The sequence below is a fragment of the Salmo salar genome, chromosome 14 (assembly GCF_965601325.2).
Source record: "Salmo salar chromosome 14, fSalSal1, whole genome shotgun sequence".
Classification (NCBI taxonomy): Eukaryota; Metazoa; Chordata; class Actinopteri; order Salmoniformes; family Salmonidae; genus Salmo; species Salmo salar.
In genome coordinates this window covers 28,264,450-28,290,213 of record NC_138304.1, presented here as the reverse complement: position 1 = coordinate 28,290,213, position 25,764 = coordinate 28,264,450, and the positions used below count along the sequence as shown (strand labels likewise).

Here is a 25,764-nt window from a genome sequence, read left to right as displayed (position 1 = left end):
GACCGGCATCCAGCATCGATTAAATTCAATAGGCGTCTAACATACAATTTTTATTTTTTTGGCACAATGAAATTATAAAACAGATGATACTATTTCGTTTATTTTAACACTGAGAACAATATTGTTTTCAGTGTTCAAATAAGAGTATTATCCGTTTTATGATATTGTGCCAAATAGCGTAATATTCTATGTTAGATGCCTATTGAATTTAATTGATATCTGAAACATGTGTATGACTGTAATCCTTCCTGAAAAATGTAGCCTACAGTGCAACAAGTAGGCTGTTGTATTTATTCATTGTTACACTGTATCACTACAAATCTTTTATTGTTACACTCATGTCGGTTGGACTGGCCATCTGGGCAAATGCCAGAAGGGCTGGTCAATTTTCAGACCAGTAATAAAAAATACACAATAAAAAGTGTTACCAAAAGTTGTTTAGAAACAAGTCTGCAATTAAATTATTACAATTTGTAGAATAGTTTTGAAAGAAATAAATTAATTTACAGATTTTTTATTTATTTTAAAAACGGCATAATGGAATGCTGTATAAATTTTGCAGCTGTGCAGCTAGGGAATATGTAAGGGAACATGTCATAATTTAACATACTGTATTTTTTTCAATCTTTTCAAAATATAATAAAACATTGGCTTCATAAAACAGAACTACAGTTCCTAACATTTCTTTTGAATGTACTACAATTTTACAAAAACATAACAATGGACCACGAACATAAATTAACAGTATTGCTGTGCAATACATTTGGACATTATTATGTTCAAATACCATCTTAGACATTAATCTGTGTAAATAGCTGTTAAGTGACGCTTTGTTAAATCTCGATTTATAACACTGTCTTTAAAACACAAATGACAAACTCACTGTTAAAATAATACATGAATTCAACCTATCAAAGAATAATTAATTAAATTCACTTTTAACAAGCAACACCTGTTAATTGAAATGCAATCCAGGTGACTACCTCATGAAGCTGGTTGAGAGAATGCCAAGAGTGTGCAAAGCTGTCATCAAGGCAAAGGGTGGCTACTTTGAAGAATCTAAAATCTAAAATCTATTTTGATTTGTTTAACACTTTTTTGGTTACTACATGATTCCATATGTGTTCTTTCATAGTTTTGATGTCCTCACTATTATTCTACAATGTAAAAAAGAAAGAAAAACCCTGGAATTAGTAGGTGTCCAAACTTTTGACTGGTACTGTAAATCTGAAAAAAGTTATATTTATCTTGTGTGTCTTATGTACAAAGTCCTTATAAAAACACTTCTCCTTGCGTCCATATATTTTCGCTTTGTAACACTGTTGATTACCTGAGTTGAGTATAAATAACTACCCACCCTGCCATATTATGCATCAATACAATAAAGAAGCAAGGTGGTGCCCAGATGGTTTATGAGATTTTCCATTGACCTCATTGCATGTAGATATATGGGTTTGGTTTGTGTACAATATCAGTCAATGCACAGTTGTGAATCATATTTCTCTGCAGGGGTATTTGTCTAATGTCATGTCCATTGTCAGACCAAGGAGGTGAGTCCATGGGTTCCCTCTTTATAGAGTGGACCAGATGATTCCTGAACTTGTAGTTCAGTTTGTTGTCTTGCTGCATGTAGCCTTTATGCTCCACAGTACCATTCCCATATACATTGCTGTCCATACAGTTTGCTCCCTGACTGCTACACAGAGGGTCTGAGTGAGGTATCCTATGATCCTTCTGAGCCCTGCTCCCCACTGGATATAAGTATTTGTGGTATCCGTTGAGCGTTGGGCTCATGCTGGACTTGTTCCTTTGGCAGGTGGTGTATTGGTCGTAGTAGTCAGCCTCTGACTTCACCTGTGGTTCTTCTGAGTAGCCCATGCTGTAGCGCTTCTCGTTCCCCACCCAGGCTCCGTTGTGGGGCATGCTGTAGATGTTGCAACCGTTCTCAGAGTCAGAATCCTGCTCTGTCTTTATGGCTGTCTCAGGCAACACCATGCCATTGTAACAGTCAAGATGGCCGCCAATGTAGTTGTTGTCTGCCTTCATGCCGTCCTCACAGAAGCTCTCCACTTCTGGGCTGTGGAGGCCTCCATACAGTTTGTTCTGAGAGGCATCCTGTCTTTTAGCATGATATCCTGGAGACATCCTGTAAGCTCCAGACTTCCCCAGGTTGTTGTACTGGCTTTGTCTGCCTGGTATGTAGCTGCTGCTGGGGTCCTTTCTTATGGTGGGCCCGGTGCGGATGTTCCATGGATGATTCACGCTCTGAGCTTTGGGCCCACCACCCATGGAAGACAGGCAGAAGTTGATGGGCTCCTCCTGGGTGTAGTAACCATTGTTCCTATACCTGATGCCGTCTTTGGAGAGGGGTGTCCATGGGGTGTAGTGGCAGGGATCTCTGGTTGAGCTGCTGGACCAATTCAGAAGCAGTAAGTCACTGCTGTCACATGAACCTCTGGTGGAGCGATGCCTTTTGTCACTGTGGGAACACAAACAAAGATATTACAGACAGCATTCCCTTATTTAGGAAAATGGCTAAGGAAAATATATCCATGGTCATTTATGCATCATATAATCTTTTAGTTGTGTACATTTACAGTATGAAGTAGTAATTTGCCTGAATTCTGCATACCTAGTGATTGGATTCTGAAACTGATGCTGTAATAAACCTGTGTCTTAAATTGTAAATTGATTGTAAACTAAAGGGTGTACATGGCTGGCTCCTTCAAAAAGTGTTTAGTAAAACCATGATATAGACAGACACACAGTATTTAAAAAAGAATGCTCACTGCTCAGCTCTCCCCATGCTCACCACTCCCACAGTACTGCTTACCTGTGCTTATCTGGTGTGGGGATGACGGGGCCCTTATTCTTGTTCCTGATCGTCATGCTCTTCATCTTCAGCTCTGTGATGAAGGGCATCATGAGGGGCACGGCCACACAGAACAGGGCTAGCTGGGGGGGCAGCAGCTCCCCAGAGTCTGTCTTCTTCTTCTGGCCCTGCAGGAACTTCAGGCTGCCCTGGAACTGCATGCTCTGCCAAACATTCATCAATCAACTAATCAATCAATCAATCAAAGTGAACTATAAAGCCCTTTTTATGTCAACAGATATCTTCACAGTATTTGTGCTTCACAGTAACAGTAACCTAACCTAGACCCCCAAGGAGAAAGTGCACATACATTACTGAATAGAACGCCCACAAATCAGAACTGACTTCATACTGTGTGGAGCATAACGGTTAATGCCGTTTGTAAAACGATATTGTCAGGTACTTGTGTGAGCCGAGGTACTCACTCACCAGGAAGCCTGAGGTGCTGTCCAGCAAGCAACGGACACGGGAAATGAAACAGCGAGTGAGGAAGGAGGTGCGCTCTAGAGGAACACCATCAGGCTCCTGGGCGTGGAAGAGACTGCTCATCACAAAGTCATCACCTACAGGACAGCCACAGCATTTCTGTTAGTACAACCTATGTAATAAATGCCCTACTTTAAATTTGTTTTGGTCTTCTAACCACCAATATTACAGTGAGGGGTTTTAAGATAGTATTGCAAATTACAAATAAAATACAGTATCCTTTCTTTCTTTCTGTGTCTTGTATACAGCAACTAATGTACTAATCCCTTTGTCCCTCTACAAAATGGTCATGAATGGAAACTAATGTAAATGACAAGTTGCATGTGATGATGAGGGGCTTTCCTGCATCCTTTAGCAGTTCCACAGAGTGACAAAGGTTCTGTTGATAGTAATGATCTACACACCAGTTCCTGTGGCTGAGTGCTGGTCCAGGGAGGCCCCCTGGGTCCCGGGGTTCATGGCCCAGTGGAGTTGTCTTCTGAACTCCTGCCGCTCCTCCACATGGATATAATCAAAAACATTCTGGTGCATCACATCCGTCTACGGAGGAGAAGAGGCAGAGGGGAGGAGACGGGGAGGAACGGAGGAGAAACGAGTCATCAAACATTCAGCCCTCCAACCAATTAAACCCCACAGTTACCCGTCCATTGTGTTTGGTCAACGCATTGACCTCCCCACTTAACCTGTGTCACGGTCGGGTGAAACACATCTATGGTCAGACGCCATGGAGGTTTCTAGACAGACACCGCAAGTGTCAGCCTGCAGTGAGCCCACTGAGAACTTAACGCTTCGGTTTTTCGGTTTCCCACCGCTGACCAGGAGGGTGTGGGAGGGAGGGAGGACCTTCTGTGACTGACTCGGTTCAATCAGCATCCCTCCCTCTATGTGGGAGATCTTGATTCTAAACATGGCATAAACTTTTTTTTCCAAATAATTGTTTTTGTAGAAGAAAAGCTTAGATGTGAAACGGAAAGTCAGAATGTATAAAGATTTTGTAACTGTGCTATCATCATTATTATAAATTATGACCCTCAATAACAAAGTGAATTCTGATTTATCATGACTTTGAGAATACAAGGTGTGATTGAAACATTTCAAACTGCTTTGTTTAACTGTTTGCCAGTCAAAGATCTATAAATTATGACTTAAATCAATAAAACTGAGGAGTAAATAGTGAAAGCATTAAGTAATGACTTGTATACAATGTGTATCACAGCAGGGTAATTGGTGACAACAGTTGAATCGGTGAGTAATGAGTTATGACTCCCTGCAGTTTGCATGTATAATATAGATACCGGCCTCCCCTCTCCTCAGTCGGTGGGATGATGGGCGGCCCTCCTCACTGCCTTGTTTGTGCTTTGCGTGACACCAGAGCTGCTTGCACGAGGACAGACGCAACACTATCCTGATGAAAAACCCTGCAACCCCACACTCGTAATTCCTCTCTTTTTTCCATCTCAGCTATACCCTCTGTTCATAAAACGACAGACTAACACTAAAATATTCAACCTTCCCATAATATCCGCTTCTTTTGCATGCAACGCTTTGAACACTTGCCCTGTGAAGCACCCCGTTTGTTGAACACACAGCAACACCATCTCAATTCCCATCAGAGGAACGATCAACTGTCTCTTTAGTCTCCTTCCCATCTTAAAACCCCAGCTTTAATTAGGCCTAATAGAAAGCTATTCAGTTACAAACTTGCAAAGTAAATTAAATGGAAAAGTTCCAACTCTGTTTGCTTCTAGAACAAAAAAATAGTTGTTAAACTCCAGTGAACTACGCAATTGGCTATTTTCAACTTTTGACATGGATGGTCATATGAATCTTTTATACAACCACAGTTTGATATCTGTTTTGTTTCATTTAATTACTAAAAGGGCATGGCCTTGTATTAAAAAACAATTCTATGTACATTTTGTTTTGTTTTCTTTTGTTGGTGGTTTACTATAAAACAGTTTACAAGGCTGTATAACGTTTCCACAGAATGTCATTTTCTATGAAAGGCTTGTACAATGGTACTGTATTTCAACTACCTTTATTACAGCTTGATTGATCATTGACCCTCAATAACAAAGTGAATTCTGATTTATCATGACTTTGAGAATACAAGGTGTGATTGAAACATACCTGATGAAAGCCCAAGTAGTCAACAATGGAGGTGGAGGTGTAGAAGATCAACCCGTCTGTACTCACCACCAAAGCAAACCCAGTCAGGGACTAGAAGAGACAAGAGGCAGGCCCACATGTTAATTAATACACAACACAACGGCATTAACAGTAATGTTAAATGCCTGAGCATGAATTCAGGATATCACCTCTTAATTGAATCAGAAAATGTTCTGTATATTTGTCTTCTGTATTTCTTATACTTTTCCAAAACTTTCAGTATTACCAAAGTCAACATTTTGTTTGCCTTAAAACTTAAATAATAAATGTCATTCATACTGTATGTATGTACTAAGAACACACAGGGGACGAACTTCAGTTGCACTTGATTGATGAGTAGTTTGTTGATACATGTTTTTGATAAAACATCACTATTTCCGATAATGAATGGATATCGGAATGAAACATACAAAATATTCTCTTCATGCCTCCTGATTGGAAGAGAAAAACGGGGAGAACGGGAGGAAACAACACACAGAGTTCCTCATTGACTTCCATGTGTTGGCTGGTGCTGGAGCTGTTGTGTTTGACATTGTCGTGACTCTGGCCTGCTCCTTGGCAGGCCCTGTCACCTCCGGTCTAATTCAAGTCAGCCCAGGTCAGCTGGGCCCTCTTTTCCCACTCTCTGGTGTGATACTGACCTAACCGTGTCACCATCTTCATTCAGCAGCATCATGGTCGGCTGCTTTGGTGTCACGCTATTGTGGGAGGGGAGGGCAGGAGTTCGGGGAGGGCGGAGGTTTGGGGAGGAGGGGTATTCAGAGACAGGGAGGGCTGAGGGTTGGTCTTACTCATCATCCAAGCAGCTCCACTTTTGTGCCACGATATCATCAAGACATGTTCTGAACCTCAAATAATCAATGTGGCTAAATTCAACTTTGTGTCCTTTTTCATTCAACAATTTTATTTATTGTGTCTTTTAAGAAAAAACACAGTCAGGGCAGACTGCTTTTAATTCTGTTTAATGAGCATGTTGTATTTATGGTTTGTTAGTCTTTCACCAATTGGGCACAAGACTACGATGTCCCATTCCTTTCTGTTTTCCAGCCGTATCAGTACTCTCATCGGTGATCTCTTGGGAGGACAAACCACAACCTGACACTTCTGCTCCACTCTGTCTCACCTCCAGTAAGAGGTCACTCTCCACCATGCTGCTGCTGGTCCCCGGGGTCCCCATGGACAGGCTCTCTTTCCTGGTATCTTGGTGGTTCACAGGTGGCTCCATGATGTGCTTTCTGCATGGCTTCTCCTGGATGGCTGGATGTGAGAAAAAAAGACAAAACTTTCAAGGGACTAACAGGTTTACTACTGTAGATGTGGAGTGTATGATAAGTAATCGGTCGATTAGGGTACATTTAAAAGGTAACATTCTCCATTCCAAAAGAACAATTCTCACAATTCAGATTTCAATTCATACTGATATGAACTCATTACTGCAAGATGCACACACAGAGAGTGAGAGAGAGGCAGTACAGTACACACACACACTGTGGTGACATGTTCCTAAAGGGTTCATATTTTCAGTTGATGAAGTATTTAACTTTTTTACAGCATCATTTCCCATCTCCCTTTTTCTTCAAGCTATGATTAAATGGTGTGTGGCTCCTACATTCTGTGTCCAGAGAGAGGCAGTGTTTACACCTGTCTCCCTGGGAACCACAGAGGAGAGAGAGGCAGTACAGTACCAGGCTGCCCCTGCTCCTGGTCCGCTCTGCTGCTTCCCTGTGCTGTGGCATCTTCCGGTTGGCCAGGGAGGGAGAGCACAGAGCAGAAGTGACTGTGGCCAGAGTGCGTGTGAGAGTCCCTGCTGTCTGACAGCCTTTGTGTGTTCACAGCACAAAGATACAGTATATTCACCAGCGGCACGAGGGGGTCGGGGAGGAAAATGGGCGGGAAATTGGCCCCGAGCCACCTTATTAGCGTATTCCCACCCTCCTGGCTCCCTGGCTGCCCCCTCCATGACTAAACCAGGAAATCCAAGTCAGGATCACCAGAGGGAGGAAGGGAGAAATGGATAGAGAGAGAGGGGGAGAGAAAAAGCAAGGGAGTAGGAGCTGGCTGGCTGAGGTGACACTGTCACGCAACTAAAACGTCTGTCAATCTCCTCCATATCCCTAACAGTGGTCTGGCGCCTGTTCAAGCCATTGCATGTAAGGTGGCAAGCTATATTAGCCTACAAAGAATTTCATAATACCTACAGCGGTTAAATATTGATGACACCTAACTTTCACAGAATTCTCTGCCTAAACATAAGGCCCACAATGCAACTGAAACAACATACCTAGTAGATGGGATAAATAATGCATGCAGTTACATTTATATGTATAGTATCACATACAAACATACGCTGTCAAGGTAATAACTAAGACTGCGGGAAATCCATGGCATTATTCCATATGGAATTGTACAAACATCATGTCCTTATGTTGATATACCTTTTAGCATCAACAGCCTATACTGCATGCCATGACAACTGCATTGGTGAAAGCATGGATAACATGGAAATGCACTCTATCAATTGTATTATTTCCACTTTTAGGAGTGAGCTAATGGAGACACCCACAAACACATGCACGAACATGAGCTAACACACACACGCTTGGTGGCAGACACACACACACCTCCGGGGATGATATGAAAAAACCCAGAATAGTATTAATCGCAATCGTGCCAACAACTCCTCTTCCAGCCATTCCCTATTGGTCGGAAACAGCCAGCATATGCTTTGCTGGGAATTACTACTGACAACTTGGTATGTTTCATAGAAAGCACATTCAATATCATTCCCACTCACAATGGATGTTAATGCTCACTTACAACACAGAGGTCACAACTTACATAAGGGCAATGATGAAGAGCACGCACATCTTTGTCCTTCCTAAGATAATGATACCACATACAGTACAAAGCATCTGAGCCTCATCTGGAAGAACCAGTGAAAACAAGAGAAAATTGTTTGCACAATATGTCCAGTTAGATTACCACTGGTTTGACATTTCCACATTCAGACAAACTGCTTGAACTGACCACAGGAACTCAATGGGAGAAGTGCCATTGTTACAGTCAATGATCATTACGCCTCAATCACAGCTGATCCAGTGAAATGTAAACACAAGCTTCCTTTAATACACTTGCCCTCAAACACACAATGAGTCATTCATATTTGCTTCTGTTGTCCTCACAGTCACAGCAAGGGCAAGGCATAAATCATTCAGATGACGTTTCGTTCTTTAATCACGTTTACTGTACTCTTCCTTCAGAGGCTTGTGATGAGTATCTACTGGATCTGTTCTAGATGTTTTATTCAGCAGCTTGTATGAGATGAACACTAAGCACTGCATGTGACTGTATACAATAAGTATGATCAAATGGATCATATGGAGAGAGTGATCTTTGTCAAAGGTACACTCACGCATTGTTACATGAGATGGAGAGGAGCCATACTAGTTAACTAGGTATGCCCAAAATGGACCTATTACCATCAACGGAAGAGTACATGGTGTGCTCGCTAGTTCTTAATACACTGATGTATTTACAATGGAATCCACTAAAGTGGCTCTGGTTCATAACCACATCACAGCACCAATCACTCTTCATCAGGAGACTGAAGCTTTTGAAAGTACACCCAAATTGACTGTGACATTGAATCGCCTGGATGCTATTCCCTCTACTCCACGTAGTTTATTCTCTCTATAGCTCGTCTCATGGCGTGATTCAAGCAGATAGAGTTGACTTCATCGGTCTGCCTGTGACACGGTATTTCTAATGAATGTTCCCTCCACAGTCCATGGAAATCTGACTCATCGCAAGGATTCCTCATGGGATCGGTTGCAGGGCGAATCAGCACGCTAATCCAGGGCATGATTTCATTATCACGTGCTCTAGTTGGAGGTTTGGCTCACCATCATCAATACAAACGGCAGCTTTCATCACGCAAGCCTGAAGGGGGAATCTGGGAGTGGTGCGTGGGGGTTGGGGTAGGAGGGGTGGGGTTGCTGCTGAATGGATCCCAGCATCCACCACCACTACAGATCACCTTAAAGGCCACAGAACATCCCACCCACCCAGCAATCAGGCAGAGGCAAAGGCATACACCTGCTAGAGGAGGAGGGAGAGAGAGAGGAAAGAAGGGATGTGTAGCTGTGGAGGGGAAGGAATGAACGACTGGAGATGGAGTCAAGCAGTGGCAAGTGGCAAGCCAACAATTACCTACCACCACTCACATCACCAGCCATTCCATCTGTTCTGTCCAACACTCCCAGGCTGTGGGGAGTGGGCACGGGCAGGCAACCACTGCTTAGGACTTCAGAATAGCGTGACATATACAGTTCCAATCAAAAGTTTGGAAACATCTACTTAAATAAATCTAAATATATTTTATATTTGAGATTCTTCAAAGTAGCCACCCTTTGCCTTGATGACAGCTTTGCACACTCTTGGCATTCTCTCAATCAGCTTCACCTGGAATGCTTTTCCAAAAGTATTGAAGGAGTTCCCACATATACTGAGCACATGTTGGCTGCTTTTCCTTCACTCTGCGGTCCAACTCATCCCAAACCATCTCAATTGGGTTGAGGTCGGGTGATTGTGGAGGCCAGGTCATCTGATGCAGCACTCCATCACTCTCCTTCTTGGTTAAATAGCCTTTACACAGCCTGGCCATGTGTTGGGTCATTGTCCTGTTGAAAAACAAATGATAGTCCCATTAAGTGCAAACCAGATGGGATAGCGTATCATTGCAGAATGCTGCAGTAGCCATGCTGGTGAAGTGTGCCTTGAATTCTAAATAAATCAGTGTCAACAGCAAAGCACCCCCACACCATCACACCACCTCGTCCATGCAGAGATCATCCGTTCACCTACTCTGCGTCTCACAAAGAGACAGCGGTTGGAACCAAAAATCGCAAATTTGGACTCATCAGACCAAAAGGACAGATTTCCACTGGTCTAATGTCCATTGCTCATGTTTCTTGGCGCAAGCAAGTCTCTTCTTCTTATTGGTGTCCTTTAGCAGTGGTTTCTTTGCAGCAATTCGACCATGAAGGCCTGATTCACGCAGTCTCCTCTGAACAGCTGATGTTGAGATGTGTCTGTTACTTGAACTCTGTGAAGCATTTATTTGGGCTGCAATTTCTGAGGCTGGTAACGCTAATGAACTTACCCTCTGCAGCAGAGATAACTCTGGGTCTTCCTTTCCTGTGGTGGTCCTCATGAGAGCCAGTTTCATCATAACGCTTGATGGTTTTTGCGACTGCACTTTTAGAAATGGTCAAAGTTCTTGAAATGTTCCAGATTGACTGACCTTCATGTCTTAAAGTAATGATGGACTGTCATTTCTCTTTGGTTTTTTGATCAGTTCTTGCCATAATATGGACTTCGTATTTTACCAAATATGGCTATCTTCTGTATACCACCCCTACCTTGTCACAACACAACTGATTGCCTCAAACGCATTAAGAAGGAAATCAATTCCACAAATTAACTTTTAACAAGGCACACCTGTTAATTGAAATACATTCCAGGTGACTACCTCATGAAGCTGGTTAAGAGCATGCCAAGAGTGTGCAAAGTTGTCATCAAAGCAAAGGGTGGCTACTTTGATGAATCTCAAATATAAAATATATTTTGATTTGTTTAACCCTTTTTTGGTTACTACATGATTACATATGTGTTATTTCATAGTTTTGATGTCGTCACTGTTATTCTACGATGTAGAAAATAATACAAAATAAAGAAAAACCCTTGAATGAGTAGGAGTGTCCAAACCTTTGAGGGGTACTGTAAGTCAAATGACTGTAGCTAGCAATAGCATCCATGTTAATGTTGATGTGATGCTGCCTTGGAGGAAATAGCAGGAAAACTAATGATGCACTTGTGTTAGGAAGCTCCAATATTAACACAGTCTTAAGAGGTACAATATCTATGGCTGGATGTTGTACTCTTAGTTGCCAAAATGTCCCTCTGGTGACTATTGACATGGGGTGGTCACTGCTGCTATACTGGCAGACTCTCACCAGAAACAAAAGAGGACAAAGTAAATTGTCCACAGACCATAAAAATGAAGGCATTGTTATTAGTGGACCGGACTTAATTCAGCTGAATGTTAACATGGTGAAACTGTTGAGGTCAAACTAGAAAATATGAGAATACAAACAACCCATTTAAAGATGTTAAAAGCACGCTTGGATCCCACAGTTTCTGTGCCAGGACTTGATGACACGTTGACTGTGTCTGAAAAACAATACCATCCTTTATACATGAACATTGAAGCGGTTGTAAGATTGTCTGAGCGGTTTGCTGAGTAGCAGAGGAATCCTATTGTCTACCATCACACAACGGACCCCTTCCCCACTAGCTTCAACTATGTCATTGCTGACCTGAGCTAACACCCCATAATAACTCAAAGCTACCTGGTGATATAAGAATAGGGGATTTGGAAACTCAAAAGTGTTTTGTTCTATGGGAATAAGTCAAAGAGGAAAGAAATAGAGAGTGAAGAAAAAAAAAGAGATAGCAAGCCACATCATTGCATGACTATTGCCTCTGCTGTACCAGTGTGAGAGAAACAGAAGAATGTGTGGGTGTGATTTCACCTGTTTTGTGTCAGCTGAGTAAATACTTCCTATCAAGAATGGGGAGGGGAACAGAAAATAACAGAGCAGGGAATTAGGAGGTAAAAGGAGGGGAAGAGAGTGTGAAGCTGTGGGATTCCCAAAGCGTGCTGTGTAAATCCTTCACCTGCACGGAATCCCAGGCATTGCGTGAGGGGGGTTCTGGCGGCTCCCGCTCCTGCTCTCCTCCCGCCTGGCTCTGAGCGTGCTCTCTTTCAGTAACATCCCAACACTTTTCTGTGGTGTGCAGCATCACTCCACAACAGGCCCTGACAGGGTCAATGAGGCCTGAAGACTTCAGGTTAAAAGCCTGCGGTGTGACAGACCCAACAGTGTTCAGACGTTTTAATCTGTCACCCTCATGACACTCAACGCCTGTGCTGTGTTTCCGAGCCCAAATGGGGAGAATTTCACAGCAGACAATGGCTCATATACACACACATATACATACTGTAATTTACACGCAATCCACTGACTGGAGCCAGTGCAGCTTTCAGTGCTTGACTGGAAAAACACGGTGGAGAGAATCTTGAAATCTGTCGTCTAAAAGGAAAGCAGATGTCTGCTACTTCACGCATTGCCACGGAACAAATGAAAACAAAAGTTCCATAAACCAAGCTTCGTTACTATAGGGGCATGCTGCACATCCAAATGCTGCATCTTTTTAAATAAAGAGTAAAATACAACAAGAATGTTTTCAGTTATAGAGCCGTTGTTGTAATAGTGAGGACAGTTCAGCAACTGTCAAATAAAATTCCTACAGGTTATTGTAAAAATACTCAAAGAGGACCACTAAGTAATGTCGCTGAACTGAAGAGTTGCATAGTTCATTGTTAATTTCAACAGTATCTGAATTTGTGGTTGAAAATAATATTTTTCCCCACAGAAAAAGGTTGGTTCCAAATACACATTGTCACGTCCTGACCCAAGTAAGATGTCATTTTCTATAGTAGAGTAGGGCAGGGCGTGACAGGGGGTGTTTTGGGTTGTTCTGTGTTTTCTATTTCTATGTTTAAGTTTTAGTTTTCTATTTCTATGTTGGGATTGTTTGGGGTTGATCTCTAATTGGAGGCAGCTGATCCTCATTGCCTCTGATTAGAGATCATATTTAAGTAGGGGTTTTTCTCATTGTTGTTTGTGGGTTATTACCTTTTGAGTAGTGTGTTGTCATCTCTGCGTCATGGTTTGTTGTTTTTACGTTTTCAAGTATTTAAGTGTATTGCATTCAGTTTCACGTTTAATAAATGATGTGGAACTACGAACACGCTGCATTTTGGTCCGCTCCTTCAAACATCCATGACAGAATAACCCACCAACAAAGGACCAAGCAGCGTGGAATGGAGCAGTGGGAGTCGTGGACATGGGAGGACATACTGGAGGGAAAAGGATCCTGGACGTGGGAGGAAATCCAGGCCGGAATGGATCGCCTCCCATGGGAACAGGTGGAAGCAGCGAGGGAAATACAGCGACGAGATCAACAGGCAAGGCAACGAAGGAAGCACGAGAGGCATTCCCAAAAACCTTTTGGGGGGGCACATGGGAAGTTTGGCAGAGTCAGGGTGGAGACCTGAGCCAACTCCCTGTGCTTACTGTGGAGAGCAAGTGACAGGGCAGGCACCGTGTTGTGCGGTGATGCACACTGTGTTGTTAGGGCGCATTCACAGGCCGGTGCAATCTGTGCCCGCACCCTGCAGTTGTCGAGCTGAGTTGAGCATCCAGCCAAGGCGGGTTGTGCAAGCCATACGCTCCAGACCTCCAGTGCGCATCCGCGGCCCAGTACGTCCTGTGCCTGCTCCTCACACTCTCCCTCCAGTGCACCTCCATAGTCCAGTATGTCCTGTGCCTGCTCCTCGCACTCTCCTTTCAGTGCGCATCCATAACCCGGTACAGCCAGTGCCTGCAGTGAGCACTCGGCCCTTAGTGCGTCTCCCCAGTCCGGTGAGATCGATTCCTGCTCCTCGCACTGTCCCTCCAGTGCGCCTCCATAGCCCAGTACGTCCTGTGCCTGCTCCCCGCACTCGACCTGAGGTGCGTGTTACCAGTCTGGCGCCACCTATGCCAGTCCCACGCATCGGACCTCCAGCGACGCTCCTCAGCCCGTGGCCCCCAGCGACGCTCCCCAGTCAGGAGCCCCCAGCGACGCTCCCCAGCCAGGAGCCCCCAGCGACGCTCCCCAGCCAGGAGCCCCCAGCGACGCTCCCCAGCCAGGAGCCCCCAGCGACGCTCCCCAGCCAGGAGCCCCCAGCGACGCTCCCCAGCCAAGAGCCCCCAGCGACGCTCCTCAGCCAAGAGCCCCCAGCGACGCTCCCCAGCCAAGAGCCCCCAGCGACGCTCCTCAGCCAAACCCAGACACTCCCCTGACAGACAGTCAACGTTAAATTTACAACCAGATGTGTGTTTATGCAGGGGAAATGGTGTCGGCGGGAATGGAAAGACTGCCAAATGCTCTGGTTCATGATCTTTTTATAAAACATATTTTTGTAATATTAAAAACATGAGAATTACAAACCAATCTCAGGAACCATGGTGATTGGACTAACATTGACCATCATAACTCTTTACCTCCAACCTTTGAAGGGGGAAAAAACTCTCAATTCTGGATTCAAGGCAATCATTTTAATCCACTGACAATGAGTCAAGGAGAGCAACGGACACCTACTCCCAAAATAATGCCTTTGTAGGTTTTGGAACTATTAGCGATCTCATTTGCTTATGTAATCAGATTTTGAGCTATAGCCAACCAACTATGAGTACAATTACCCAAATTATATACCCTCAATTCCATTCCACTTTCCAAATCAGTCTTCAGAATTCCAGGCCAGCAGGCCCTCGTAGTTGTTCCATTAACTATTTATAATGCCATTGTTATAGGTTTTATGTTTGAGAGACAGCAATTTAGCCATAGAGCAGATTGCATAAAAGCCAAGTGACATCATGGGAGTCATAAAGAAGAGCCGAAAATAATCTTAATACCAATCTTGGTTTATGTGATGTTCTGTATGGTTGCCTGCATGCAAAATAAAACTGAGCACACAAAAAACCAAGCCGTGGTGGAGTAGAATGTGTTTGTCCCACCTTGCATTAAAGGTCCAATGCAGCAGTTTTTACCTCAACATGAAATAATTCCTGGGTAAGTACCTTACTGTGATTGTTTTCAATTAAAATTGTCAAAAAGAAACTAAAACAGTTTTTCAAGCAATTTTGTTTGGACTGTCTGGAAGTGGTCTGAGTGGGGAGGGGGAAACTGAACTAACTGGTGATGTCACCAGGCAGCCCAAATCTCCATCCCACCCAAACAGGCTATAATTTCAGGCAGTCTTTTCAAACAGCTCTTATCTAAAAGGGCTTTATCATAATTTTCACAATATTATTCCAACCTCTGTTGAGTGAAAAAAAAACAGCAGTGTTGCATTTCTTGACACAAAAACTGGTACACCTGGCACCTACTACCAAATCCCGTTCAAAGGCACAAACATTTTTTGTCTTGCCCATTCACCCTCTGAATGGCACACATACACAATCCATGACTAAATTGTCTCAAGGCTTAAAAATCCTTATTTAACCGGTCTCCTTCCCTTCATCTAAACTGATTGAAGTGGATTTAACAGGTGATATCACTAAAGGATCATAGCTTTCACCTAATCAATTTATGTCATAGAAATAGGTGTTCCTAATGTTTTGTACACTCAGTGTATATAAATCACAGGAAAATCATATTGTTGACTGCACTGGGCATTTAATCAAATCCAACATAAACCCACTGACCTTTAAAGAGCGACTGCCCCTGAAACCAACTAATCTCTTGAAAATGGCTTATGTGGCATCGATTTGAGTCAGAAACCTTTATTCTAGTATCAAAATTGACCAAAAAGTATAAATAAAATAATTTTGGTATGAAGTCAGACTTGTCTAAAACAGAGTTTAGAATCTCAGTGCGTCACAACGAGTAAGTTAAGGATGGGTGTGGATTACAATAATGTCAACAAATCATGCCCCCTTTTGCCAAGCTCCACTTTGCGTCCCTTCATTGAGTAGGGCTCTGTTGTTTCATCGCCCCCAACGCATTCAAAGGTCACGGGTGTTTGAGACTAAAAAGCCCTAGCTATACCGGGAGGAGGCAAGATCAGGTGGGGGCATTCAGTACACTTGTAACAACTTAAGCATTATGAAACATCTATTTGATCAAATAGGCCACACGCAGCAAATAAGCCATTACATTTTGTGTTAACCAAATTTGACACTCTCATTGATACCAGGGTCTTATTCACAAGGGTGCCCTGATTACAGCAACGCAACAATCAAACACAATATGAAACAAAACAGCAATCAAATGACAGCAAATGATCTTTGAATAGGTCAATAGCCTACAGATTAATATGAGCAAAATGTAATTGTTGAATTTATGTAGATATTCTAAACTAAGTGTTTTGCTAACTTTCAAATGTAGGAACAGGTCCATGTAGAATAAACAACCCTTTACATAATACCATAGAAGCAGTGTTCTACTAATATACTGTAGCAATGTGTACCTTTCATTGTCATTGCCAGCCAATACAGATACTGTGCCTAATCGCCATTTTGTCTGGTGGTAATGGGGCTACCTTTGCAAACATGTCAGAGTGGTGTCCCATGTATAACGGGAGTTCCCTGATCCTGGTGCAGAATACACAGGATTTCTCCCTCCGCATATTGACTAATACCATTCAATTGACCTTGTCACACTGTCTTGTCAGACCCAGTTGTAAGTATAAAACAGCAAGATTTATCTCAAAAGATTGTCATACAAACCAGCAAATGTAGGCTAATAACAATTACCCACGAGCATTTCTCTCTAAAACACATCTGCCAGTAGAGTAATGAGGTAGAGAAGTGAATGAGACAAGAGGAATATGCAGCTGCCAAGCATAAGCAATGCCATGACTAATGCATTCAGACCAGAGCCTTTAATTCTTTAATTTCATTGGCTTGGAGCATGTATACAGCAGTACTACACAAAGCACAAAGGTCTGGGTGGCTATGGAGGGGTAATACGTATACGAAATAATGACATCAAGGACACCAAATAAATATATCAACCTTCTAAACTCTGACTTAACTACGCTATAAATGTCATAGAAAGCTTATAGGGAAGGTACAGTATAATAACTCACATTGAAGTCAATGGAGCTTCCTGCTCCATACCACCTCTAGACTGGGTATGTGAATCAATCTTAACATCTGTAAAAACATATGTCCTGGTCTCTCTGTAGTGCTGTAAAGGCAATAAGGGTCACTCATTTCTGCAGAGCTGGTCTTCTACTCGTTGCACTGATCTACAGATCGTTTTCATAACCGTTTCTGAGGTCAGAACCCAGTCTGCTGCAGTCACGCAACAGCTCGGCTGGTGAGCTTAACTACACCACTACTACACGAAGAGCCTCTTAAAGAGACAGTGTGCCGATTTCCTAAGAGGCTAAAAGTCCTTCCTCAGTCACAAGTAGTTACAGTACTTACCTGTTTCAGGAGGGCTCTACTGTTACTAACACGGTGCGGTTTTCCTCCTCAATTGCTCTAAGAGCAAACATTTTCACCTCTTGTACTTGTATTTTTTTTTCACTGGGTTTTGTGAGGTGAACTAGATGAGAGGCAGGGAGTAGGTTTTCATTTCTAGGACTGATTTGTAGGTTAGTGTCTTTCGTCATGAATCTTGTTCTGGAGGCAGCTCTGCAGTGGTCACTAGCTGGCACAGACACAAAGTTGTAAAATCGGATTTTAAACCTAAACATAACCTTACATTTTTTTTCCTTCATTTTTACAATATATCCAATTTTGACTTTGCAGCTGGCCCATATAGCGGAAATCACTCAGTTCTGCCTACAGGACTAGACTCATCCCAATAAATGTCAACCTGCAACATTTCACCCTTGCTGATTGACATTACTGTGAGTAGCTACTACAGTAATGCAAGTCTTCAGAGGGTCAGTGTAAGGTGCAGAGGAGAGGATAAATAAGCTGCAGAGGAGAGGATAAATCACTGGGAATCTCAAGAAAAGTGGCGCAGCGGTCTAAAGCACTGCACCTCAGTGCTAGAGGCGTCACTACAGACCCTGGTTCAATTCCAGGCTGTACTACAACATTGATTTGGAGTCCCATAGGGTGGTGCACAATTGGCCCAGCGTCATCCGGGTTAGGATTTGGCCATCATTGTAAATAAGAATTTGTTCTTAACTGACTTGGATAGTTAAATAAAAGGTTAAATCAATAAACAAATCTCCAAAATAAAGAGTAGCCTATATAAACATCAGTAAAGTTACTTGAGGAGCGAAATCTGAAATCTAAATAAGACTACTTACTTTCACAGCCATGTTGAAACTACATCCTATGAAATAATATGCCTGCCTAATTTAAAAGCTTCATTAACAAATTAATTCAACTCAATTGTTACTGCCTAAACCCTCTTTAGACCACTAATCCCCAGTCCGAGATCTTATCTTTCAGTTTTCAGGGGTTTGTTCACGTCTATACATATGGTGCTGTCCTGCAGTCTGCAGATGGACAACGTATCCCTAGTAATGGTAGCTCTTCCAACACCAATTAGGTTACAGGCCAAAGTGACACTCAAGCTGATGGAAGCAATTGTGCGTCTGTCTCACGAGGGCGCCAGAGCTGGTGAAAGGTTTAGCTATCGTCTTAGTTCTAACCCCTAGATTAAAAGAGAGGGGGGATCATTAATAAACAGTCTGTCTTTTCTTATGGACCTGCGTGACCAGGGCTGTGTGTGCTAGCTATGTTGTGCCATGAGATCGTGTCTAGTGCATTGATGATCAACGACGGTGCTGCTATAGACAAAGCTTGGAGTGCGAGTTCACATGAAAATAATTTGGTGACAATAGCCTTTGTGGGGGGATGAGAGATTACATTCTTGAGTCAATAGTGTTTTATATGAAGTGACAAGTGGTAGAGTGACTAGTCCGAAAAGCAGTTGGATTTGTTGTTGTAGAAAAGCATGTCCGTTGTAGCACTAGAAGCCCTGAAGATGGTAATGTATGCTACTACTGTATGCTATTACAGATTATCAACCCCTGTCATCTTCACTTTTGAACATTTGTCTATTTGTCTGTTTCCATTAACATTTTACATTTTAGTCATTTAGCAGACGCTCTTATCCAGAGCGACTTACAGTAATGAATGCATACATTTCATACATTTTTTTATCTTTTTTTTTCTCCGTACTGGTCCCCCGTGGGAAACGAACCCACAACCCTGGCGTTGCAAACACCATGCTCTACCAACTGAGCCACACGGGACCCCATTAACACATTTGTTGTCTTGCAGCTGTCATTGTTATCATGCCAAATTGCATCACAATATCAGTGGTGAAAATGCTTTTTAAAAGAGTGAGATTAGAGATTAAGTTGATGGAATGTTTTTTATGATCTGATGTCACGTTAAAAATCACAGTTTAGACAAAAAGGGCTTGTGCCAAATCAGTTAGCACTGCAGTCTCTGTGCAATAAGACCAAGAGTAGTTCCCCTGCCTTATGACATATTGGGGTCACTACCTCACGCTATTGCGTGCAGATAAATCAGTATATATTTTCGCTCCGTGAACGTCGCCTTTGAGCTGATTGAACACTTTAACCGATAATCTGGTGACTGAATATCAGTGAAAAGCAGTAAGCATACAAAAAAGACATTCACTGGATCAAACATACTGTACATACTATATGATATCATATGACATCTGTAAAGAATGAGATCAATCGTTTTTAATGATAGTAATTATGATGTGGTACAAACAGAACAAGCTAAATTAATTGTACCCTTTTTCTAAAAACAAATGAAGGGAACAATAGCTTTCTGGATTAAGTGTAATAACAAATGGGATGAGAAAATCTATATGATTGTAAATTATCCTGGCCCGTATTAGAATCAGGAGTTAATTGCTTGGATCCATTGGAAGGAATGTTTCTGATCCTTATTGAAAAACAGTCTATTCAAACATGATGACTAGAAACAAGGGGGAACTGGAATTTCCCCGTTCTGCACGCAAGCTGAAGGAAATCTGCCAGAGAAGGTTTTGCAGCTGCCGAACAGCAGTGTAACACTCTGCCCTCCGAGGGCCAATTTCAAAATTATACTCAAAGCACCCAGTAAACATGGAGATGGGAGAACTCAAGACCTCTTCTGTTTACTGTGTCCATTTTAGCCCCTTGATGATAAACACTGCATGTAACTGGAATGGGAAATATGGAACTGTAGCCAGACTGCACTGTGAAACAGCACAATTCAAAGAATTTACAATACTTACACCAAAAGGTTTTACATTAAAGTAATGCTTTCTCAATGGTACATCATAATTTGCCTCTCTTTGTACCAACTGTATAACATTTCAAAACCTTTGTCACTCATCACTTTCAATGTCATTAAATCAACCCTAGAACCTTTTCTGCATTTCCCTATGAAGACAATCACTCTGTACATACAGTGCGTTTCCAGAAGAGCATTTAAAGGTTATGGACGATTACCCAGTCTACCTCTCTTGCTTTCACGTGGTCAAATCCACTCACCTGGCAGCGTCTCAAATACATTAGCTCGGATTAGCTTCATTTTAATTACTTAATTTGGCCACATCTGGGATATAATTCCCTGAAAGTCGGCTCTGATTCAACATTTTAGGTACAGTATATAATTATTATTTGATTTGATTATAACTAATTCAAATTGTGTTTACAATACGTGATAGATCATAAACAAAATCAGAAAATAATCACATTTGAAATCCAGCATTCATATTCACACACAGCCTCCTCCTCGTGTCATGTGAAGTCATCAAGATTCCGACCAAGCAAATCTGATCTATAAAACCCAACATTGTGGCATAGTGCACTTGATACATACCTTTCTTTCTTGTGCATTACAATGAGCCCTGAGGGCGGCCCCGGGCCTTGCCGGGGAGCAGTCACGCGATGCACTCGGGAGAAAGTGGAGCATTCATTAACTCTCTGATCTGACTATGCCTTCCCTGACACTTTCACTAGTGCACAATTACTCCCTCATGTGCTGGAGCACATCACAGCTTCCTAATATCTTTCATGATCTTTTCCTCCGTTACTCTGTATTCCACAGAAATACACTGTCATGTCGGCTCATAGAAATCAAACAGGCAAGTTAGCTGGCGCTGACAAGACGCTCAGCACACATTAAGCTTCAGGTAACACTTTAGGAACAGGCAGCATGGAAAATGACATGATTTCTATGGACTTTTGGGGATTCTTATGAATACATCACATCCTATTCTTGTCTGATCACTTCAAAGAGAAGCCTTTTCATGATGAATGTGCAACAGGCAGTATCAGAACCATGGTATTATTTACCATTGACACTGTGATCCTACCTGTAAGGACACGTACCTCAAACCATAGTGAGCCGTGTAGTTTGTATTAGTTCTATCGTTTTATATTGAAGTTTTAGTCATTTAGCAGGCGCTCTTATCCGGAACGACTTACAGGAGCATTTATGTTAAGGTGCCATGCGCAAGGGCACATCCCATGCTCAGGGATTCAAACCAGTGACCTTTCGGCTACTGGCCCAATGCTCTTAACCGCTAGGCTACCTGCCACCCCATCACTTTACCTGCCCTTTTATAATTGAGCTCAATGCAATGAAGTGAAGTGCATGCCTCAATCCTATTAACCACTCTGTGAGCTTATTGCGATCAGCAGTGAAGACCGTACAAGAGTGCGTGATATCTAAATGGGCCTGATGAACGGAACCTGGCAAGGGGAACCACAGCCGCTGACAAAAAGGAGGAACAGTACATGGCACAACTTGTACTGCACACCCATTCATAAGGCCATAGGGGTTTACAGCGTTATTATGCTCCTGTGTGGCTATGTCGGAAGAGCATGGGACTTACGATTCCCGCTGGGAACACCCATACATAAAAATGTATGCACACATGACTAAGTCGCTTTGGATCAAAGTGTCTGCTAAATTGCATATATTTAAGCAATAAGGCCTGGGGGGGAGGGTTATATAGCCATATAACACAAATCCCTGAGGTGCCTTATTGCTATTATAAACTGGTTACTAACGTAATTTGAGCAATAAAAATAAATGTTTCATCATTCCCGTGGAATACGGTCTGATATACCACGGCTGTCAGCCAATCAGCAGTCAGGGCTCAAACCAGCCAGTTTATAAAATATCCTTATACAGTATCCTTTAAAAGAACAGCATCGATCCTCCTTACTCATACACTGTGTCAGCTGAATGAGATACGTCATCAGATTATTCACAAATGTACTTAGCAAATAGCACACAAAATGAGAGATGACTGAAAAACAAGAAAACCACAGTTCTGGCACACATCCTGTGTTAGTGGTGTAACAGCTACAGCATTGTCTCATTGCCTGTAGTTGTAAATAACATCTGCTCTAAACTTGAAGGTTTGTAGGGTGCTGAAGACCTATAAAAAACAACCACCTGTTGAAACTGGAATATATTCTTGTGTTTGAGGGTCAAATCTTAACCAATATTTGTAGTGCTTCGTTTAGTCTTATCCAGGGGTCAAAAAATCAGACTTGGTGATCAACTCGGGGAGTTAAGTTCTGGGTGATCAAATTTGAGCGTAATTGTGCCCGACAACAGTCCAACAATAGTGTTGGGAAAACAAAGGATTTCGCTCTGCTGCATGCTGTGCTCTCAGCTTGCCCTTGTTGGAACAAAATATTTGGTGGTTTGGGGTCTGCCACTCACGCCTTTCGTTGTGCAGTGCCAATCTACGCAATTATTGACGTGAGACTATTCATGCAAAGATACCCACAGAAAGAGACAAGCTCATTACATCTCTAATGAAGGAAAATGCTTTAATATTTGTTTTCTGTTGTGCTGTAACTGTAGATGGGAGATTTCAATTGGACAATACAATTACTTTAAGTTTGTAGCTACTGATAGTAGTGAAAAGAGCAGAGCTACTAATTTCCTTCATTAGAAAGCATATCTATCCTTTTCGATATTCAAAACAGGTAAGCTACCTCCAGTTTGAGCTTTGCCTTTGATGCAATTCAAAGCTATAAAGATGTACAGTATATTGCAAAGAAGACATAAATAGCTGATGGCTGACACCTCATTTGACATGTGTCCATTTGAGTCAAAACCTGTTCTGAATCAGATAATCAAATTAACTTAACACATGTTGCAACACCACCTTGACCTACCATATTTAATTACAGAAGGGACTGGAAATGACACAGAAAAAAATAAGGTACATTTAACCAACATATAAATAAGTATATTGCAATAGTTCATATAGGCTACCAGGCACGTAGATCCATTACAAACTGGTTGAATGATCAAGGGTGCCACAGTGGTGTCATGCATGGGTAAAATCTCTGTTTGGTCATGTTTTCCATTTTCATTTTTCTCAACGTAATAAACCTTGTCAAATACGTAGAAAAGTAGGAGAGAGGTAGGAGTGTGCGTGGTGAAAACATCAATAGGCTCGTGATGTCTTGCCTGCTGTAGCGGTCCATGAGATAAACAGTAGAGCACATGTTGAACCTAGTTCAGCACTACTTCAGAAACTTCAGCTCTTATCTATCTAGCTGTCTGAATGTGTTACACCCAGCCTGATGATTCATACCAGCCTTCTACTTTGATCCATGTATGATAAATAACATTCTTTCAGCTGTCTCAATGTTGTCTAAAATGTTGTCTAAATGTTCTCATTAATAATGTTAACAGAATTATAGCTTCATGGCAGGGAAGCAGCACTAGGGTAAAATAAGTGTGGCAGCACAGTGGATGTGATGCACCTCAAGTGTATAAACCAATATTTTCATTATAAAAACAAATAAACTTTGTAAGGTTGTGATAATGAATTGCACAGTACTGTATGCATATGATATAGAATGTATACTAGTGCACCATATAGTGTGACATCTAATATACAACAGTTCCTGCAGTAAAAATAAATCATTTTCATACTACACTATAAGTTGTAATCTTAGCATTCAGGGGCAAATCCCACATGCTCGCTGTCACGATAAGGTGTAACTGCTGTCACGAGAGACTGTATAGGGTGCAACTGCACCACATAGGGACGCTGTGCTGTCCGTACCTTGAAAGAAGCTTTTGACCCGGAGGTAGCTGACGCTGAGACGCAGCACTGAGAGCTTGTCCAGTTTGGAGATGATGTCTGGGGTGAAGGGTAGGAGACTGGCCAGCCGGTCCAGCTCTGCATTCAGACGGTCACGGTGCCTCTTAGATGGGTTGGTCTTCTGGCTGGCCGCTGTCTGTTTTCTGTCGGATATAGAGCCAAATAATTTAGCAAGGTTAATTGATGTTATGAAAAAGTAACAATCTAGGAAGTATTAGATCAATCTCCTGAGGCCAAAAATACAGTGCTATTGCCCCAATGATGACTGGTTTATTCAATAAGCAAGCATGCATTAATGACATTTCAATCCCATTTGGTCTCCTCTGGTATATTAATCAATTGTTATTGGAACCTGTATCATGTCTAAGGGGATATTTTGAGAAAGGTCAGGGGTGGTCTGTGGGGTCTGAGAAACAGTACATTCCTTGAGTAAAAAGTAAACAAAACAATAATGACTAAATAATGAAGAGGGGAAATCTCTGTAGCTGTAGCTTGCAGGTCCTTCAACAGGATAATGCTGAAGAGACAAATGCTCACAGTTGAAAATGAACTATATCAAATAAACTGGTATAATAGGTGTACTGTACCAAATCTTACTCGCCAATGTAATAACAATGTAAATACATGGTATTAGCACCACAATTCAAAGTGTAACCAAATACCCTTGGAAATAAACACAATATAACAATGAATGCTTTTGGGTTTGATGCTCTGTTTAAATTGTAGCTTATGTTTGAACATAAATTATTTTGGTCAATTAATTTACAAATGTGTGGAATATCTATCAATGCCAGACTATGAACAAGGTTGTCATTGTAGAATATATTTTAGTTTGCACATGTAATCAACAGGTATGCATTTCATGTGAGATGAACTACTAAAATCAAATAGGTTGATTCTAAGAACTCATGACTACTATTGTGTTGTCATGTGTTGCTGCCATGCCATGTCGTCGTCTTAGGTCTCTCTTTATGTAGTGTTGTGGTATCTCTTGTTGTGATGTGTGTTATGTCCTATATTTTTATTATATATTTTTTTTATCCCAGCCCCCATCCCCACAGGAGGCCTTTTGCCTTCTGGTAGGCCATCATTGGAAATAACAATTTGTTCTTAACTGACTTGCCTAGATAAATACATTTAAAAAAAATATATTATTGAATGTAACAAGTCACTTTTGCACCAGTTTTGCACATGTCAATTAGAATCATTCATTCATGATCAGTAGTGTGCAACAGATGAGAAATATGGTTGCATTATTCCAATGATATAGCTTGATAAGATAGGTCAATGATGATTTAATTTATCAAATAAAATAAAACATTCAATACATAAGTGACAATATCTGGTAGTGGTACTCAACTGTTTTTGGATAGGCTTCCTTCTCTTCCTCCCGGCATATAAGCAGTCCCCAGGTGGAATCATCATCTGAGTCAATTAACATGAATACATTACCGGTCTCACGAAGACAACACTTACACAAAGGG

At 41.9% G+C, this 25,764-nt stretch overlaps 1 protein-coding gene across 1 annotated transcript; it reads right to left on the bottom strand.

The window, feature by feature from the left end:
• Positions 1-553: 553 nt before the first annotated feature.
• Positions 554-25,702, bottom strand: ahrrb (aryl hydrocarbon receptor repressor b). The gene is made up of 8 exons (XM_014140471.3): positions 25,641-25,702; positions 24,242-24,423; positions 6,651-6,784; positions 5,489-5,578; positions 3,763-3,898; positions 3,302-3,435; positions 2,834-3,036; positions 554-2,479 (listed from the first exon to the last, which is right to left on the bottom strand). Exons 1-8 carry the CDS (start codon positions 25,700-25,702, stop codon positions 1,432-1,434), a joined length of 1,989 nt encoding a protein of 662 aa, XP_013995946.3. The 3' UTR covers positions 554-1,431.
• Between the last annotated feature and the right edge of the window lie 62 nt (positions 25,703-25,764).

Coding starts and splice junctions, on each gene's coding strand:
- ahrrb (XM_014140471.3), bottom strand. CDS start 25,702: ATGATTCCACCTGGGGACTGCTTATATGCCGGGAGGAAGAGAAGGAAG. Junction 5,579..6,650: donor AGAGTGACCTCTTACTGGAG/GTGAGACAGAGT, acceptor TGTCTCTTCTAG/TCCCTGACTGGGTTTGCTTT. Junction 3,899..5,488: donor ACTACTTGGGCTTTCATCAG/GTATGTTTCAAT, acceptor TCTCCTCCGTAG/ACGGATGTGATGCACCAGAA.